This window comes from Pantherophis guttatus, chromosome 14 (genome assembly GCF_059756535.1).
Source record: "Pantherophis guttatus breed Tessera chromosome 14, ASM5975653v1, whole genome shotgun sequence".
Classification (NCBI taxonomy): Eukaryota; Metazoa; Chordata; class Lepidosauria; order Squamata; family Colubridae; genus Pantherophis; species Pantherophis guttatus.
Window position 1 is genome coordinate 9,143,250 of NC_142076.1, and position 14,422 is coordinate 9,157,671.

General features: G+C 43.0%; 1 protein-coding gene across 3 annotated transcripts in view; it reads right to left on the reverse strand.

Annotated features, from left to right (window-relative positions):
• WDR90 (WD repeat domain 90) overlaps nucleotides 1–14,422 on the reverse strand; it is a 66,725-nt gene continuing 52,303 nt past the window's right edge. For 2 of the 3 annotated variants that reach the window (XM_034420520.3, XM_034420519.3), the window contains exons 34-44: nucleotides 13,862–14,030; nucleotides 13,479–13,590; nucleotides 11,332–11,503; nucleotides 11,102–11,224; nucleotides 9,566–9,746; nucleotides 7,508–7,638; nucleotides 6,512–6,655; nucleotides 5,227–5,346; nucleotides 3,983–4,067; nucleotides 2,782–2,935; nucleotides 1–1,011 (exon numbers count right to left, since the gene is read on the reverse strand). In XM_034420520.3, coding sequence (XP_034276411.2) covers nucleotides 999–1,011; nucleotides 2,782–2,935; nucleotides 3,983–4,067; nucleotides 5,227–5,346; nucleotides 6,512–6,655; nucleotides 7,508–7,638; nucleotides 9,566–9,746; nucleotides 11,102–11,224; nucleotides 11,332–11,503; nucleotides 13,479–13,590; nucleotides 13,862–14,030 — 1,404 coding nt within the window. In that variant the 3' untranslated portion in view covers nucleotides 1–998. Of the gene's footprint in view, nucleotides 1,012–2,777; nucleotides 2,936–3,982; nucleotides 4,068–5,226; nucleotides 5,347–6,511; nucleotides 6,656–7,507; nucleotides 7,639–9,565; nucleotides 9,747–11,101; nucleotides 11,225–11,331; nucleotides 11,504–13,478; nucleotides 13,591–13,861; nucleotides 14,031–14,422 lie in introns of those variants that run through there. The other variant, XM_087878561.1, reaches the window with a different exon arrangement.

Here is a 14,422-nt window from a genome sequence, read left to right on the forward strand (position 1 = left end):
TTGAATACACAAAACTCTTCGTTTATTTGGAATTTTAAAAAATGTAAACAAGTCCAATTCTTTTCTTTCGTTATCAATTACAAACGAAAACAAGTGCAATGTGAATGTTGTTGCTTCGATTGTTACAGGCCAAGGTTAAGAAAGGAAAGAAATACCTGTTGCACTGCTGATATCGGCTCACACTACCTGAGGAACAAACCTGTGTTTCGTTAACCATGCATTTCTAAAAGCAAAACTCATCATTTTTATAAATTCTGAGTATAAAATGAGCTTGAAAGTTCCTGATCTCTAAAATAAACTCTTAATAAGGTCAACCTGTGCTTTTAAAAGCCTATTCAGCAGTTAAGACTCAGCGATGTTTCTTTGTTTTTGTTTTTTAATGCTTTTTTGTGATTCTGTTACTGAGAAAACCAAAAGCAGAATGGGAGAAAGGCATTTTCTTTTCAGCTAAATGGTCACTTGAAAGTGACAAAACTATAAAATCAAAATATGGTCCTGGGAGAGAATGAATTTTTTAAAAAAGAAAAAAGAAGCAGCTATTTTAGTTGTAGAAAAATATGTGAAATATACATATATACATTTGACACAATGCTAAGAGTAAAGGGACTAAAACCAACTGCAATAGAAGAGAGGAACATTGTGCTGCCCTCTTCCCTGTTTCACAACAGTTCTCCCCTGGGCCAGATACTTTAGCTAGGGTTAGCATGTTACTTAAAATTCACACATTCTTGTAGGGACGTCAGAAGTATGGAGATCAGTTATTGGGCAATCTGTCCAGCCAATTGGCTGGAACAGACCAATGGCTTGGTCCACTGATTCTATAAATCATCCCACTTTTTAGAAGGCATTTGGACAGATGCCAATTCCAGAGGTGACGAGATCTCTCGCAATTGACGCGTCTGCCAACTGTATCACGTCAAAAAGCCAGTGAGAATCGGCCATCCCCCATAACATCCGGCCAAGGCTTTTTGGCTCATGGTTCAGAGGGCCTGATCAAGCTACTTTGGTGAGCTGAAAAAAGAATGAGACAAACTTGAGTATTTGGAAGTAAGGCAATTTAGCATCATGACTTCAAATGCATAGAAATGTGTGCTACAGATAATCCTTGATTTATGATGGATCCTAAAAAAGGTACCGTATTTTTTGGAGTATAAGACGCAACTACCTGTTTTGGGGAGGAAAAGAAGAAAAAAAAATCTGCCTCTGCCTCCCAGCAATTTGCTTCCTTGCAGCAAACAACCTGTTTCATTTTCAGCACAGCCTGATTAGCACAAGAAAAAAAAATCTGCCTCCCAGCAATTTGCCTCCTTGCAGCAAACAGAGGCCCGCGCGGCAATAAGCAATGGCAATCCCTGCAGCCTGATACGGCTGAGGGTCAGGAGGCCAATCCAACCAACAATCAGCTGCTTGTGCTAATCAGGCTGTGCTGAAGGTGAAACTGGGGGTTTGCTGCAAGGAGGTAAATTGGTGGGAGGCAGAGGCCAAAGGGTGGGGGCCAGCAGGTAGGCGGGGCTACATTCAGTGTATAAGACACACCCAAATTTTCACCCTCTTTTGGGGGGGGGGAGTGCGTCTTATACTCCGAAAAATACGGTACTTACAACCTGAATTCAAAGCTCCAATGGTCACTCCCCTCCCACAGTCACATGATCATATTTTGGGTACTGGGCAATTAGCTCATGTTTATTTGCAGCATTTGCAGCACTTTGTGGTCACATGACTGAAAATTATGACCATTTTTTGTTGCCGAAAACCAGCTTTCACTTCATTTCCAGCAAAGAAATGTCCATTGCGGACAATGAGGTTTGCTTAACCGTTTTCGTTTAATGACTACAGATTTGTTTAACAACCATGGAGATTCGTTAAACGACTGCCACAAAAAAAATGTAATAAAATCAGGTCGGTCACAAGATAACTTGCTTAATGACTGGCCTGACTTACGACCATAATTCTGGGCTCAATTGTAGTCGTAAATTGAGAACTATCTGTAACCTAAATGTCTATGGAGATTCTCAGTCATCCAGGTTGTCCCAAAGGTGCTTTTTCAAAAGGCACCTTTGTTTTTCCTTGAAGCGATTTTGCTTCTCATCCAAGAAGCTTCTTCAGTTCCACATTTCTTTGCAGTTGAACTGGAGAAGCTTCTTGGATGAGAAGCAAAATTTCTCCAAGGAAAAACGAAGTCCAGTTGCCTTTTGAAAAAGCACCTTGCAAGCTACCTGTATCCTACAAAGAATGATCCTTATGTAAACAGAAGGGGAAGAACTTCTTCCAAACCCTGCAGGCTCTGAATTGACTGCTATCATCATCATCATCATCATCATCATCATCATCATCATCATCATCATCATCAGTGTTTAAATGGCTGGATGCCCTTCCTGTTGCCAATGCGGAGTTTTGTACAGCAGATATATATATTCTCAGTGTGCCCAGAGAGTGAAATATCTGCCTCTACCTAGGATTGAACTCACAGCCTCCTGATTGTGAGGCGAGAGCTCCACCTCTAGGCCACCGCACCACTCTTCTGAGTTGACTTCTATGCTAGTGGCTAAATTCAAGCTGTCACTTGAATCCCAGCGACTGGGATTCAAGTGACAGCTCAGCTCTAACAGAGAGACCTGCCTGCCCCCTGCCCCCCCCCCCAAATTTGGGGCTCAAAGTTGCAGCTGGCCCATGGTAAGAGGAGATGAGTGCCATTCCAGGTTTCACAAGCAACCATCATCTGGGCATGATTCCACTGGACATCAGGCCAGGATGAGGGTGAAGGGGATGATCTCCATTCACCTGCTCTGGACTTCCCACACCAGGATCTCGTTGTAGGAGGCTGTGAAGAGGCGTTTCCCGGAGGGGGCAAATCTGCAGAGGGAAACGGTGTCGTTGTGTCCCGCGTAGTCCTCCGATGTCCTTGTTGCGCGATCAATCAGCCTCAGCATACGTTCTGGGTGGCAGAGAAAGGGATTGGCTAAGAGAAGGTAATTTTACGGTGGGTGGCTGGCTGAAACGTCGTAAAACTACAGGGAAAGTAAAACATCAAAGGTAGTCCGGTAGTCACATTTCCAAAGAAATGTGGCTTGCTTGCCCAGTTTTCATCTCAGGTTCTGTCTCTAATCCTAAAAACTAAACACTTGAAGAAGAATGTGTTGTCTGAAGCTCTTAAACAGATGCTTGACAGTGAATGAACAATGCCTGGCATTAATCAAACTCACTGCAAGCTGATTTGTTTGCATCAATGCAATGAAAGAGCCTGGTGGCGCAGCAGATTAATAGCCTGTTATTAACATTCAGCTGCCTGCAATTACTGCAAGTTCGAATCTCCCCAGGCTCAAGGTTGACTCAGCCTTCCATCCTTTCTAAGGTAGGTAAATTGAGGACCCAGTTTGTGGGGGCAATAAGCTGACTTTGTATAAATATACAAAAGGATGAAGGCTATTGCTGAGCACATTGTAAGCCGCCCTGAGTCTCCGGAGAAGGGCGGCATATAAATCAATTTTTTTTAAAAAAATGCTCTATTTGTTGAGCATTAGTAATACGCTGGTAACACCCAGGGCTGCCTAGCTTGCTTTTGAGAGAAAACGACACATGTATTCATTTAATGACCATGGATTTGTTTAACAACCATGGAGATTGGTTAAACGACTGCCACCAAAAAAAATGTAATAAAATCAGGTTGGTCACAGGATACCTTACTTAACGACTGGCCTGATTTACAACCATAATTCTGGGCTCAGTTACAGTCATAAATTGAGAACTACCTGTAACCTAAATGTCTATGGAGATTCTTAGTCATCCAGGTTGTGCCAAAGGTGCTTTTTCAAAAAAACTTGAGAATGAACAAAAGCATTAATCAAACTCCCTGCAAGCTGATTTGTTTGCACCGATGCTCTTATTTCTTGAGCATTGGTAATACACTGGTAACATCCAGGGCTGGCTAGCTTGCTTTTGAGAGAAAATGACACATGACCATTTAACCTCTCCAGATACATACCGCTGAAGCCAACAGCTATGCTGCAGGCAACTGGAGAAAGGCTCAGCGAAGCGGCAAAGGAAGGCAAGGGAATCTTCTCGATGACCTACATAATGTGAAGGGGAAAAAATCTCATTAAAAAAAAAATCTGATGTTATCTTGGTTACAGTTCTTTGTCCTGTACTTCTGAGGTATTTCTTCTGCCCATTAAAAATCTATACCCTCAATCTTTAAACAAACAAACAAACAAGCAAACAAACAAATAAATGGTATCCAATCATGCTGGAAATTAGGGAGCACCTGAAAACATTCGGACAGCGGTAAATTGGCATTTGTGCTTCTCTCTAATGTAGTCCAACTCTGTGATACAATAGACAATCACAGGTCTTGTGAGATGTTTCTACTGCTTGGCTGCTGTGTTTTTTAGGTGGGTATCAGAGGTTCTGATATTTTATCATATCCAGAATTCATGCAGATCTTGATATAGGGAGAGGAATAGAATATAATAGAATAGAATAAGAATAGAATAGAATAGAATAGAATAGAATAGAATAGAATAGAATAGAATAGAATAGAATAGAATAGAATAGGGTAGGGTAGGGTAGGGTAGGGTAGGGTAGGGTAGGGTAGAATAATAGTATAGAATAAATAGAATATAGAATAGAATAGAATCTTTATTGTACACTTAAATGTACACTAATCATACATTAAAATGAAATGTCATCACATTCAGCTCTCAAAAACAACCATCATGCATATACCCAGATACATACACATATATGACAAGAGAAACATCACAGTCTAGTTCAAATATATACATATACGTGGCAAAAAAAAAATAATCCTGTAAATTTACAAGACGGATGGCATAAGGAACAAAGCTGTTAGAGTCTAATAGTCCTGCTATAGATACTTCAAAACGTCCTTCCAGAGGGAAGCAACAGAAACAAACCGTAAAGTTGGTGTGTGGAGTCTCTAACAATGCTTCGAGCTCTAAGCACATAGCGCTTATAAGCACTATCCTGAATAAAGGGAAGTGAGCTTCCTATAATCTCCGCTGTCCTCACCACTCTCTGAAGGGACTTTTTATCTGAGGCACTGCTGTCATCAAACTAAACAGTGATGCAGTTTGTTAAAACTCTCTCAATTGTACCTCAACCTTCTCTCCAAACCTGAAGGCTGAAGTGGTCTCATCTAGCAACATATACACCCCACCCAGATTCAACCACAGTGATGCAGCCACTGGCCAAGACAACGCTGCATACCTGTTTCTGTTGCAAGCTGTAGAAGAGGATCTCTTTCTGCAATCCAAAGCCAACGTAAGCAATAGTACTTTTATCCCAAGGGCAAAACGCTGCCAGGCTAGGAGGTAGAGGACTGGGAATCTGAAAAGGAAAAGATCCATTATCAGACGAGCGCATGTAATCTGGAAAAAGCCTTGGTGGCACAGTGGCTAGAATGTAGTTGTCAACCAGCCCACTGGGTAAGATAGCAAAAAAATCCTCCTGGGATGTTTTTTTTAAAAAAAATTAAGACTATAACTTTACTGAAGATTCCATGTGGGTCCAGAAGCAGAAAAGTCAGTTCTAACTATTTCGCGTGAAAACAGCATAGGAAAACTTTCCCTTTTTCCTCCTGGACCTCCCATTGTTCACCACTTATTTGCACTCTCTTTCTTTTGAGAACGGTCTGTCTGCCTCGGATGGGAATGGGACAACTTGCCGTGGCCAACTCGCTGCAGGACAATTTAATAATTCCATTTAATTATTTAAAATAAATAAATATTATTTTAATTTTTGCCATTCACATTTCATTCTGTCCCCTCCTTTTGCATCCTTTCTAATACCATTTCTTTGGTATTAGTGTAACTTTTCTCCCGCAGTGAGTTCTCCTGTGGCGTGTTAGCCATGGGGAATTGTCATAGACCAACCTTGGACTTCCCCAGCTGGCGACCTTGAGGTGTTGGGTCTGTCTCAGACTTCCAGCAGGCACCTTTGCATTCCAAATTTCTCTCCCAAATCTTCTTTATATTCCAATGCCTTCCCTCCCCACTCCCGTTACAGTTGTCTAGTTGCAAGCAGGGGCTGCGTAGCGAGTGACAAATTCTGCCCACTGCCAGGAGTTCAATCCTGATTGGCTCAAGGTTGACTCAGCCTTCCATCTTTTCAGTGTCAGTAAAATGAGGACCCAGATTGTTGAGGGCCATAGGCTGACTCTGTAAACCACTTAGAGAGAGCTGTAAAAGCACTGTGAAGCGGTATATAAGTCTAAGCGCTAGTGCTAGTGCTAACCAGTCCATATCCAATTCAGTAATGACATAAAAAATCATTACTGCCTTCCAGAAAATTTACTTTCCTAAGCACTTTTTAATATGGAAATTAAATGTATCGTTTTATTTAAACAAATAGAGATATATACACATACATCTTAGTTGTGGATTACCTTTTTGAGTAATTCCTGGACCATAAATTGATCTAAATTTGAAACATAACCAAGACAACATGATTTGCCATGTGATGGAAATACTACAAACAAGTAACCTACTCTCACCTCAGGACCTGTGGGAGCTGGAAAGCTTAACCAATCGATGATCTCACATTTGTCCTTCAACCAGTCAGAAATCCAGACACTGACCCGTCGATCACTGCTGGAAGCCAGCCAGAGGTCGCTTCCTTCAGTCCCAAGTTCGGTGTACTGGAGACAAATGGTATGAAAATGAGAATTTGTATTTGTTTATATAAATCCGTTTTTGATTTCTTGGTTTGCTATCAGTCTCCACCTGGACTGGTTTTAACTCCACTGTTGTTTCTGCATTTGTGCTGACTACATAGCTAGGTTATTGGCCTCTAGGATATTTTTAGAATAGAATAGAATAGAATAATAGGATAGGATAGGATAGGATAGGATAGGATAGGATAGGATAGGATAGGATAGGATAGGATAGGATAGGATAGAATAATAGAATAGAGTAGAATAGAATTCTTTATTGGCCAAGTGTGATTGGACACACAAGGAATTTGTCTTAGTGCATACGCTCTCAGTGTACATAAAAGAAAAGATAAGTTCATCAAGAATCATAAGGTACAACACTTAATGATAGTCATAGGGAACAAATAAGCAATCAAATCATATTAGAAAACAGTCAATATAAATCTTAAGGATACCAGCTACAGTCATACAGTCATAAGTGGGAGGAGATGGGTGGTGGGAACGAAGAGAAGATTAATAGTAATGCAGACTTAGTAACTAGTTTGACAGTGTTGAGGAAATAATTTGTTTAGCAGAGTGATGGTGTTTGGGAAAAAACTGTCCTTGTGTCTAGTTGTTCTGGTGTGCAGTGCTCTATAGTGTCGTTTTGAGGGTAGGAGTTGAAACAATTTATGTCCAGGATGCGAGGGGTCTGTAAATATTTTCACAGCCCCCTTTTTGACTTGTGGAGTATTTTATTTATTTTCCATTCTGTAACCCTCTCTCTTCTCTCTCTCCCCACCTGAATTCCATTTATCTGGTAACATACAGATGAGTAAAACAATTTGCATGCCTTACTGGTTTTCTGGTGCAATGGATAACGTTAATGGCCGAGGGTCGGTGGTCAGTAAGGACTCTGATGGTCATCCCTGTACGTGGGCTATTAATGGCAATCAATCCATCCTTGCTTCCTGATAGGATGATTTGCCCTAGAGACAGACACAAGGCGTCATCAGTCATAGGAAACAAATATGCACACAAACACTTGTAACCTCTTCAGATTCTTCAAATACTTTCAGGAATCCTTTATTCAAGTTTGAATATTCTTTATTGTCATTGCACCTCGTACAACGAAATTAAATGCCATCTTCAGTGTACATTATAACTATAAAAATAAAACACAAACACACATCTTTCGCATTCTATAAAATTGAATTGAAAACCCCTGATATTGCATTAATATTGCACTATACAGTAGAATTCAATATAGTTATTGCTCTGGGATAGAAGCTGTTTTTCAGCCTATTTGTCCTTGTTTTTATTATCCTGTACTGTCTGCCAGATGGTAATAGTTCAAAAAAAAAGGGTGCCTGGGATGAGATGGCTCTTTAAGAACGTTTTGAACTTTCTTAAGGAAGCGGGAGCTATCAAGCTCTTCCAAAGAGGGGAGAGGGCAATCAATGATCCTCTGGGCAATGACGTTGACCCTCTGGAGCTCTGTCCTATCTGCCACTGTGCCATTGCCAAACCATACACAGGTGCAGTAAGTTAAAATACTCTCTATGGTGCAGAGGTAGAAGGTCACCAGCAGCTTTTCATTCAATTGTTGTTTCCTGAGAAGTCCCAGGTAACATAATCTCTGCTGGGCCCTTTTGACCAGTGCTGCAAGGTGAGCACTCCAAGTCAGGTCCTCTTTTATGATAACACCCAGAAACTTAAAACTTAGGGCTGAAAACACCAGAATTAACACAAAGATTGTTAGCAAAGCCAAGAAGAGAGCATTTGATTTCATTTGTTCTACTGTCATTAATCCAGATAATCTCTGTGCTATACAGAAATAATCTAATAAAAGTAAGTATTAAAACTAGCTTCTAGTTAGCTAGACTCACTAGAGAAAGCAATCATGTTTGGAAGAGTTGGCAATAAAAGGAAACTAGGCCGTCGAAGAATCCGGTGGCTGGACACCATCAAATTTGACACCAGACAGAGCATTGAATAACTCAAAAGAGGTAGTGCAAGATTGGAAGATGTGGAGAGACCTGGCCCACAGAATCGTCAGGAGCTTGACACAATTGAATAGATATCATTATCAGTTAGTTAGTGTCAGGCCTAACGTTCAAAAGTCAGGAAAGAAAACCCCCAACTCCATTGGATTAGAGAAGGAGGTCCTTTTACCAAATTTGAAATGATAGCAGCGAAAGCAAGGCAAGATCTGAATCAAAGCGCACGAAAGATAAACAGTGAATGTTTAACTTCAAATCCCTCCCCCCAGGATCCAGCACTAAGAGGCCAATCAACGTCCAGTATGATGTTATGGGAAAGCTCCTCTGCAGGTATTTCTCGCATCTGGCGTCTCAGGATGGTTGGCCTTGACGGACTATAAAAAACTCCACTCAGCAGCACCATAATTCATGAGTGCAAATCTCCCTCCCAGTTCTCATGGAACTACTTTACACTAGCTCACTTCTCCATTCCAAATGCCTGTGGCCCCCTCCCTGTTTCTATGGCAGCCAGGAGCAAGCAAGCTTCAGAAAACCATGCTGGAGATTCGGCTGACATACTAGGGGTCCCCAATCCCCGGTCTATGGACCGGCACCGGGCTGCGGCATGCTAGAAACCGGACCTTGCAAACAAGTGAAGCCCCATCCATGGGATGCAGGCAGCACATGAAACCACATCCCTTCCTGTCCACAGAAAAAACTCTCTCCACGAAACTGGTCCTTGGTGCCCAAAAGGTTGGGGGCCACTGAGTTAGACTACATCTCCATCAGCCAATATGGCAAGAGCTCAGTCAAGGAAGTTGGGAAATGTTGAGATCTTAGCTTGGGAGGGTTGGAAAAGAGAAAAAAAACCAAGCCAACGGGGAAGACAGCAAGAAGGGTGATGCCCAACTCAACATGATGGTTTGTTCCGTACCATCTGCAGAATATCCAAGTGCCATGACGGCCATGGAATGCGGGTGCATTTTCAATTCCATCTCCGTCCGGGAAATGCTGAATAGGCGGATGGTGCCATCGCTATAGCCTGCCACAATATGATGGCTTTCGAGCCCGTTGATGGAGGTGGGCACTGGGCTCCAGGCCAAGCACAAGCAACTCTAAGGGGAAACAGACTAGGGGTTAGCCATGCCTTAACCACAACCAGGTGAAAGATGGGAAAGGAATAGCGGTCCCACTTTCATATCATGCATGCAGTCAAGCGCAGGAAATCAGAAATCCAGGCAGTTCAAATGAATATATACCCTGTTTTCCTGAAAATAAGACCCGACCGGAAAATAAGTCCTAGCATGATTTTTCAGGATGCTCATAATATAAGCCCTACCCCCAAAATGAGCCCCAGATAAGATTGTCAGCCAGATGGATGCATTTAGTACCATATTTTCCCCAAAATAAGACCTAACCAGAAAATAAGCCCTAATGTTGTGATGGTGAACCTATGGCACGTGAAGCCATATCGGTGGGCACGCGAGCTCACCTCTTGGCCAGCTGATTTTCGGACCTTCTGGGCCCACCGGAAGTAGGGAAACAGGCTGTTTCCTGCCTCTGGAGGGCCTCGGGGGAGTGGGGAAGGCCCATTTTTCACTCTCCCCAGGCTCCTAGAAAGGCTCTGGAGTCTGGGGAGAGCAAAAAACGGGCCTTCTGGTCCCACCAGAAGTCGGCAAATGGGCTGTATCCAGCCTCTGGAGGGCCTCTGGGGTGGTGGGGAAGGCTGTTTTTGCCCTCCCCAGGCTCCTAGAAAGCCCACCATGCCATCACGTGCCAAAAGCGGGGGGAGCGCGGGGGGTTGCGTGCACATGTGCGGGGTGCATAGAATTATGGGTTTGGGCACGCGCACGCCCCCCCGTGCTCCCCCCGCTTTTGGCACACGATGGCAAAAAGGTTGGCCATCACTGCCCTAATGTGTCTTTTGGAGCAAAAAATAATATAAGACCCAGTCTTATTTTCGGGGAAACACGGGTAGGTTTGCTGAACACTAAAGCTCTCTACAAGAATTTGAACTACAGGTAGTCCTTGACTTACAGCGGTTCATTTAGTGACCGTTCAAAGTTATAACAGTACTAAAAAAAAAAGTGACTTAGGACTGTTTTTCACACAACTATTGCAGCATCCCATGGTCACGTGATCAAAATTCAGGCACTAGGCGAGGGATTCGTATTTATGACTGTTACAGTGTCACGGGGTCATGTGATCCCCTTTTTTGATCTTCTGACAAGCAAAGTCAACTCGAACCACTTGAGAATACGCTCAAGTTCTTTACTGTTAAGTCACCCATGCTATAAGAATCTTGCCAGACTGACTGCATTCCCTTGGGAACAGCGAATTAAGGCTTTGGGGATTCTTGGGGAGATCAGGCCTGTGCCACTTTCTGCAATGCAAGGACTCTAAGCTTGGCCCCCTCTTAACACCTCCCTCCAGTTTAGTTGGAGAGTCCAACACATTCTTCCAAAATTACCTGATTGAGGACTTGAAACTGCACCACCAGCTCCAAGCTAGCCAGGGACCAAACCCTGACGCTACCGTCTTCCGCACAGGTAGCAAAATGAGACTCTCCGGGACTGAAGGCCACTTCACTCACCTGGAGCGACAGAGAAGAGATGACAACTGAAAGGGTTGCCTCAACAAGGAAGCAGCTCACGCGATTTGGATTTATCCATGACTGCCAAGATGCACTCCAAGGCAAACCTTGTTCTTGTGGCCACTGATCAGCCGGATGCTGGTGTTCTCTGTCCAGTTGATGTACCACAAGGTCCCTGCGGTGGTGCCCACAATGCCCATGTCCATGGCATCATCAAATGCGGCGCTCACAATGGTCCCATCGAGAGTGATTTCCTGCTCCAAGAGAACGGAGTTAGATCTACAGGAAAGAGCCCAAAAGAGGAAAGAAGAGAAATTAAACATATTCCATTTTAGCTGCACATCTGTTATCATCAGGCCTGCAGAGAGTACGTACACACATACACACATACACGCAAACCTATACACAGTGGTACCTTGATACTTAGTTCCGGGAGTTGCTATGAGTACCAAAAATGATGAATACCAAACAATTTTTCCCCATAAGAAATAATGGGAAAGTGAGTGAGTCACAAGGCAGCCGACACTGACATATCCTAGCTTGCGTACTGAGTACCAAACAAACGATACATACTTTTGCATTAAACAAAACGTTTTGTATTAAAATGTGTTGGGTACCAAATTCGATGAGTTTCAAAGCAATTGAGTACCAAGGAACCACTGCATGTATGTGTGTGTGTATGTGTGCGTACATACACATGAACACACATACATACATTTACACACAAACACACACATAACTATGTTATAAGGTATCCTGCCATGGGCAGGGGGTCGGACTAGAAGACCTCCAAGGTCCCTTCCAGGCCTGTGATTCTGTGATTAGCTGCCCAAAGCAGATCTGTTTTTTTCAGGACAGGTTTTAATGCCCCACATTTACACTTCTTATCTTTGCAAGCCAGACATGTGCTAGGCTCCAGTATGGACTGTCCATACCGCCTACTCCATTCACACATTTCCAGCTAGCTGGAACAACCAAACTGGCTGCCATCAGTCAGTGTGGGCAAAGTCTAGGAAGGAAGATTTATTCGAGATTTACTCATGAATGATTTCCAACCAGAAAGAATTTATTCCAAACCGGAGTCTTACCTTTGCTAATTCTATATTGCTTAAACTGTTTTCTCAATCATTCTCTGGGTTTCTGGCATTAGTTGCCTGAACCCTGCTGGTGGCAGGGAAATCCAAATGTTTGCTTTTTACTGAATACTAGCTGGATGCCCCTACTTCACTACAAAACTATGTGATTGGGCATGACAAATTGACACTTAAAGCCTGAAACTTAATGTAGAATGTACAACTCTGTAGCATCAGAGCGTGTTAATATAAGGCAACTGGCAGTTGGAACAGAGTTCTTTTCAGTTGGGGAAGGGGAGTAGAACATCTAACTCCTTAGCATCAGAGCATGTGAATATAATACTGTATATGAAATACTAATGCTCTGATGGTCATTTCGAAAAATCCTTTCTTAGAGAGCACCTAGAAGCCAAGAGGAACATACATACCAAATTTCAAGTTTGTAGGCTTTACTGTTCTGGAGATTTTGTGATGAGTGAGTGGTATTTGGCTTTTAGAATAGATAGATAGATAGATAGATAGATAGATAGATAGATAGATAGATAGATAGATGATTGATAGATAGATAGATAGATAGATAGATAGATGAGAGATGAGAGAGACAGAGAGAGAGATGATAGATAGATAGATAGATGATAGATAGATAGATGATAGATAGATAGATAGATAGATAGATAGATGAGAGATGAGAGAGAGAGAGCGAGAGATGATAGATAGATGATAGATAGATAGATAGATAGATAGATAGATAGATAGATAGATAGATAGATTTCTTGGAAAACCCTTGTCCACTTTCTTTCTCTGTGGTCCGTGCTCCTCAATTAGCAAGACACATCAGATGGTCCTTCCTGTCGCATTGAGTTTAAACAGTGCAATTAATTTGGAACAGAATTCCAGTTTGGTCTGGGAACTTCAACTTCTGCAATGGCTTTTTCAAAAGGAGAGAGAAACCAAACTGATCAGTTCTATCTAAGGACATTTTTAGAGGTTGGAAATAGATTTAAAATGTTTAAATCCGCTTCCCTTGAGGGAATGATCTAGTAGGGAAAGTAAGAGTGCTGTAAACAAACAAAATCGTCTTTCACGGACACTGTGAGAATAAGGGAGAAAAGGGAGCCCCAGCAGCTCTCCATCATCTGGTATCTACAAAACCAACTGTTCACCCTGCGGTCCCTTCACACCTGGCATCAGATCCTTTGACTCTCAGCTCTTGGACTGCGGCCACTGACCACATCTGGATCTTCTTGGTATTGCTGCCACTGACCAGCCGGTTATGGCGACACTGCAGTACTCCTAAACAAGGAAAGGAATATTCCGATTAACACAGATTTCATCCAAATACTGCTGGAGCTGCAGAGATCAGTCCTCCTTGTTAGAGATGAGAAACTAGAAATCATGGGTGCTCCATCACTGGAGGTTTTCAAGAAGAGTCTAGATGATCACTTATCTGAAATGGTATAGGATCTCCTGCCTGAGCAGAGGTCTGGACTAGAAGACCTCCAAGTTCCCTTCCAGCTCATTCTATTCTAATTCCTATTAAATGTAACACAGTGCGGAGACTCACCAATCTCGCCATCCACGGCCTCCCAAGTCATGAAGCAGCAATTCGTCTCCGTGTCCCAGCTGCAGATCTGTCCTGTGCTTGTCCCAGTGTAGAGTAGACAACCAGAGCTGTAGCACATGGATGTGAGCTCCACCCCACCAATAGCATCAGGAGCTGGGACTCGCTGGACCTAGCAGGAGGAAGGAAGATGATATGCATAATAGGCACTCCAAAAATAGCCCAAAGCTGCCTTGGATCGCTTATCACTGACAAAGTTGAAGGCTTTCTCGTTGACTACGGTCTACAAGGACTCCTCAAATTACAACTGGTCACTTAGAGACCATTCAAAGGTACGAAGGACCCACCCGGGAGGGGGAGTGGGGGGGCTAAATACAGGTAATCCTAGACCAGTGATGGCTAACCTTTTTGCCATCGTGTGCCAGGAGCGTGCGTGTGTGTGTGTGTGTCACACGCATGCGTGCCCACACCCAGAATTCTATGCGCCCTGCACCTGCGCATGCGACCACCTCCCCCCCCCGCTCCTGGCACGCAATGGCACGGTAGGCCTGTTTTTTTGCTCTC